Raw genomic sequence first — 5,185 nt, forward strand, 5'->3', positions numbered from 1 at the left:
GAAGGACATGAGAGGGGAGGGGAAAGGGGAGAAGGTAGAGAGGGAGGAGAAGAGGACTATTGGAGAAGGGGAGAGGAGAGGGTGAGAAGAGAAGGAGATGGGGAGAAGTGGAGAGGGGAGAGGAGGAGAGGAGGAGAAGAGGGGAGAAGAAGAAAGGTGGAGAAGAGGAGAGGGGGAAGAGGAGAAGAAGGGAAGAGAGGGAGAGAAGAGGAGAAGAGAGGGGGAGAAGAGGAGAAGAGAGGGGGAGAAGAGGAGAGGAGGAGAAGAGTAGATGGGGAGAAGAGGAGAGGAGAGAGAGCAGAGGAGAGGGAGGATGGGAGAGGAAGAAGATGAGAAGGGGAGAAGAGAGGGGGAGAAGAGGAAAGGGGGAGAAGAGGAGAGTGGGAGAAGGGGAGAAGAGGAGAGTAGAGGGGGAGAAGAGGAGAGGGGAGAAGAGAGGGGGAGAAGAGGAAAAGGGGGAGAAGGGGAGAAGAGAGGGGGAGAGGAGGAGAGGGGAGAAGAGGAGAGGGGAGAGGAGAGGGGAGAAGGGGAGAAGGGAGGGGGAGAAGAGGAGAGGAGAGGGGAAGAAGAGGTGAGGAAAGGAAAGGGGAGAAGAGGACAGGAGAGGGAGAGAGAAGGGGAGAGGGGGTGAAGAGGAGAGGTGAGGAAGAGAAGAGGAGAGGGGGAGAAGAGAAGAGTAGAGGAGTGGAGGGAGGAGAGGGGAGGATAGTGGAGAAGATTGTTGAGAAGGGGGGAGAAGAGGGAGAGGAAAGGGACTTGAGAGGAGAGGAGAGGAGAAGAGAGGGGGAGAAGGGGGAGAAGAGGAGAGGAGAGGGGGAGAAGGGGGGAGAAGAGGAGAGGAGAGGGGGGAGAAGAGGAGAGAGGGGATGGGAGGGGAAGAAGAGGAGAGGTGGAGAAGAGAGGGGGAGAAGAGGAGAGGGGAGAAGAGGAGAGTGGGAGAAGAGGAGAAGAGAGGGGGATGGGAGGGGAAGAAGAGGAGAGGGAGAAGAGGAGAGGGGGAGAAGAGTAGAGGGGGAGGAGAGGAGAAGAGAGGTGGGAAGAGAAGAGGAGAGGGGAGGGGGAGAAGAGGAGAGGGGAGAAGAGGAGAAGAGAGGGTGAGAAGAGAAGAAGAGGGGGAGAAGAGGAGAAGCGAGGGGGAGAAGAGAGGGGAGAAGAGAAGAAGAGAGAGGTAGAAGTGGAGAGGGGCAGAAGAGAGCGGAGAAGAAAAGAGGAGAGAGTGAGAAGAGGAGAGGAGAGGTGGAGAAGAGGAGAGGAGAGGGGGAGAAGAGGAGAGGAAAGGGGGAGAAGAGGAGAGGGGGAGAAGAGAGGGAGAGTTGAGGGTAGAGGGGGAGAAGAGTAGAGAGGGAGGGGAGGGGAAGAAAAGGAGACGAGAGGGTTAGAAGACGAGTGGGGAGAAGATTACAAGAGAGTGGTAGAAGAGAGGGGGCAAAGTGAGAGGAGAGGAGAGGAGAGGGGAGGAGATGGGAGGAGAGGAGAGGAGAGTGAAAGGACATGAGAGGGGAGGGGAAAGGGAGAAGAGTAGAGGGGGAGAAGAGGAGAGGAGAGGAGAGGGGGAGATGAGGAGAGGTAGAGAAGAGGAGAGGAGAGGAGAGGAGAGCGTTAGAAGAGGAGAAATGGAGAAGAGGAGAGGAGAGGGGGAGAAGAGAGGGGGAGAAGGGAAGAGGAGAGGGGGAGAAGAGAGGGGAAAGTCACTGAGCTCTTCATTAAGGCCGTTCTACTGCCAATGTTTGTCTATGGAGATTGCATGGCTGAGTGCTTGATTTATACATCTGTCAGGAAGGGGAGTGGCTGAAATAGAATCCACTAATTTCAAGGGGTGTCCACATACTTTTGTATATATAGTGTATGTACACATGGGTGTTGTTGCACCATACCAACGATAAGCCTGTCTTCCCCATCACATCATGAAAGGTCATGTTGATGTTCATTTAACCTCTGTCTCTCTCTTCCTCTGACTCCTCCCTTTCTCCTTTGTTTCTCTCTATCTCTCTGTCTCTTTCTCTCTCTTTCTCCTCTGTCTCTCTCTTTCTCCTCAGATCTCCAGGCTCAAAGCGTCAGTCCACCAGGTAGGTAGAGTATAAATCTACAGTGATTATAGCAGTTCAATATTAGTCAACTTTATTATCCCACATGGAGAAATTCATGTGTCCATACAAACCATTCTAAACCCCAATAACAAGTAGTGTTTTATGGAACTACTAATACTTGTCAACCACAAAGCACTACTGCTGTTAGAATAACAGAATCACTGTCATCATCTGTCCTCACCACTGTGTTTTCCTCTCTGCTGTTTACAGCTGAACTCTCAGTCAGACTGGTGGATGGGACCACTTCCTGTTCTGGGACAGTGGAAGTCTTCTACAGAGGAGACTGGTCAGGTCTATGTTCTAGGTGGTGGGGCATGAAAGAGACCAAGATTCTGTGTAGAGACCTGGGATGTGGGAATCTTGTAGCTAAATCTAGAGGACCACCGTTTGAAGATGGAAGAGGAGGAATCAGCATATGGCTTTGTAGTGGAGATGAGTCTTCTATTACAGAGTGTAAAAAAATAGAAGGAGGAGCTGGTGTCTGTAATGCTACATATGAGTATCATCTTCATGTGACCTGTTCAGGTAAGAGACTGGTCATATTGAGAGATTTATTTATACATTATACAATATTACCATGTATCATGTTTTATGTGTTTTTATTTCATTTAAATAGAGGGAGAGATGTCAGATGTATTTAAACATTATATTTGTGTTTGTCATATTGGTTTATGGGAGATGTTCATGGGCAGATCATTGTAGTTCAGATGGTACTGAAGTGAAGCTGCCTGATGGATGTCCAGCTGTTTATTTTCTATAAAGTGAAGTGAACTTATTCCTGTCTCCTGCCTGCATTATTCCCAACCCTATCCTGAGTGACTAAGAACCCATTTCTACCTCTTACAGTATCAAACATAGCAAACTACAATCTTTTATCCAACATATTTGTGTTTAGTCCTTGACAGTGTCATCAACAAAACTGATTGAATGTTCAACCAAGTCTTTTCTCCAGAGTCTGTGCGGCTTGTGGATGGAGCTGGTCTCTGCTCTGGGAGAGTGGAGGTGAAGTCCAATCAGTCCTGGGCCTCAGTGTGTGAAGCTGACTTTGACCGGCAGGATGCAGAGGTAGTCTGTGGGGAGCTTGGCTGTGGGGGCTCCTGCAGCTCTACAGGGGGGCTCTATGGAGAAGGTGAGGGTCAGACCTGGGATAAAGAGTTCCAGTGTAAAGGCAAAGAGTCCCTTCTCCTGGACTGTGACACCTCAGACAGAGAAAACAACACCTGTCTACCTGGTAATGCTGTTGGACTCACCTGCTCAGGTAAGAAACAGTTTGTCACTCAATCAACATTGTTTCTCACCTGGAGTGAAGAATATGAGAGACAATATAGGTGTGTTTTAGTGAGAAAATAGTAAGATTACTGTCTCTCTCTTTTCTTTTCTCAGAGCCTGATGATGTGGGCTGGTGGGAGGAGGCAGTCGCTGTGCTGGTGGAGTGGAGCGGTACGACCAGGGAGAGTGGAGGACTGTGGGAGCTGAAGACAGGAACCAGAGGGATGTAGCTGCAGTAGTGTGTAGACAGCTGGGTTGTGGCTCCACTGTTTCAGTTCTACCTGGAAACACCACTGGAGGGTTTGGAGTTGACTGTCATGGGGATGAGCCTGTACTGAAGGAGTGTAGGAGAATGTATGATCTCTATCCTGGACTCACAGTGATCTGCTCAGGTAATAACAAGATATTGTAATTATATTCAACTATTTCCTTCATCCATACAACTTCCTCTGCACCTCTCATGATGACTGTTTAGCTTGTCAGTCTGCTTTACTAAATAGATCACTAAGTCAAGTAGGAATCAAATACAACTTAAATATCCCAGAATGCTTTTGTATTTGAGTGTTATCTCAGTGAACGTCTCTACTCACTACCACTGTCACATGTCATGTTATTGTCATATCTAAATGAGGAAAGTAGTTGAGGAGCTACGTTTTCTTTTTCTCTCCTCTTGTTCCAGATGTCCTGCTTAAGCCTGATATCAACATATGTTGTCTCAGTGACTGTAGGCCCACTACTCATGTTGCCCTGTGAGGGAGGGTGGCTAGCACTGTTACATGCTGATGTTATTGTCATATCTATAGGAAACTAGTTGAAGAGGTTTTCTTGTTCTCTTTTATTGTTACAGATCTCCTGGTCCAGCCTGATATCTCCCTGACTGACTCAATGGGAGGGGTCTCCAGGGGCCACCAGGGGCCCGAGGTGTTCAGGGGCTACAGCTTCACCATCACCTGCTCCACTCAGCCACAGTACCCAGGAGGCTCCTTCCTCCTCACGTTCACCGGCTCCAACAGAACCCAGACCCAGCCAGCTGTCAATCACTCTGCTGCCTTCCTCTTCCCTGCTGCAGATGACTCCCACCAAGGGAACTACAGATGTGTTTATGACAATTATGTTTTCTCTCATGACTTCTCCTCTGAGAGTGAGCTCCTCTCCCTCACCATCACAGGTAACTGAACATGAACCAGACTTATAACTTTGTCATTGACAGATTTCCCACAGATCTATGTGATGATGATCAGTCCCCTCATCAAAGGTGTTTCTGTTTGCAGCCTCTCCTCTGCCAGCCTTCATCATCAGACACGTTGTAGTGCTGCTGATCCTACTGACAGCCATCACCACCTCCTACCTGTACTACAAGGTAAAGACATTTACTCAGACGTTACAAGTAATTTAAACTAGAGGGAGAGAGAATGGAGATACTAGAGAGTAAATGTCTGACTGTTGGTGCTGTGTCTCCCTAGCCCACCAGGAGGCAGAAGAGAGTGAACAGGGTGAGCAGCATGGATCTTTATGTCAATGCCATGGAGATGGCCTCTCTGAGCTCCAGAGCTGAAGCTGGACCGGGAGAGGAGAGAGCAGCCCAGGGGACGGAGTAGGAGTAGAATGAAGCTGACCCTACATGCTGATCTTAGGTCAGTTTTGTGTTTTAAATGGATGGTCAGCAGTGGACTGGTGTTTAAAATGTGGTGACAAACCTGAAGTGGTTCTAATTTTAATAACAAGTTCAGAATTAGTTTATCTTTCTAGAACCTTGGAAGAAATCTAAAGGAGTGACTGCAACCACCATTATTCCTTTTAGTTTGGTTTTTACCACCAGAGAAACATGG

At 48.6% G+C, this 5,185-nt stretch overlaps 1 protein-coding gene and 1 long non-coding RNA gene across 2 annotated transcripts; both read left to right on the forward strand.

The window, feature by feature from the left end:
- The first annotated feature begins 2,024 nt into the window (after positions 1-2,024).
- Positions 2,025-2,862, forward strand: LOC123731949 (uncharacterized). Its single transcript, XR_006762935.1, has 2 exons — positions 2,025-2,066; positions 2,298-2,862. It is a non-coding gene; the product is annotated as an uncharacterized lncRNA (long non-coding RNA).
- A 333-nt stretch (positions 2,863-3,195) lies between these two features.
- LOC106609853 (uncharacterized) lies at positions 3,196-5,117 on the forward strand. The gene is made up of 5 exons (XM_045711336.1): positions 3,196-3,345; positions 3,471-3,748; positions 4,204-4,524; positions 4,628-4,716; positions 4,820-5,117. The coding sequence occupies exons 2-5, from the start codon at positions 3,709-3,711 to the stop codon at positions 4,952-4,954; spliced, it is 585 nt and encodes a 194-aa protein (XP_045567292.1). The 5' UTR covers positions 3,196-3,345; positions 3,471-3,708; the 3' UTR covers positions 4,955-5,117.
- The last annotated feature ends 68 nt before the right edge of the window (positions 5,118-5,185 follow it).

This window comes from Salmo salar, unplaced genomic scaffold, assembly GCF_905237065.1.
Source record: "Salmo salar unplaced genomic scaffold, Ssal_v3.1, whole genome shotgun sequence".
In the NCBI taxonomy this organism is placed as follows: Eukaryota; Metazoa; Chordata; class Actinopteri; order Salmoniformes; family Salmonidae; genus Salmo; species Salmo salar.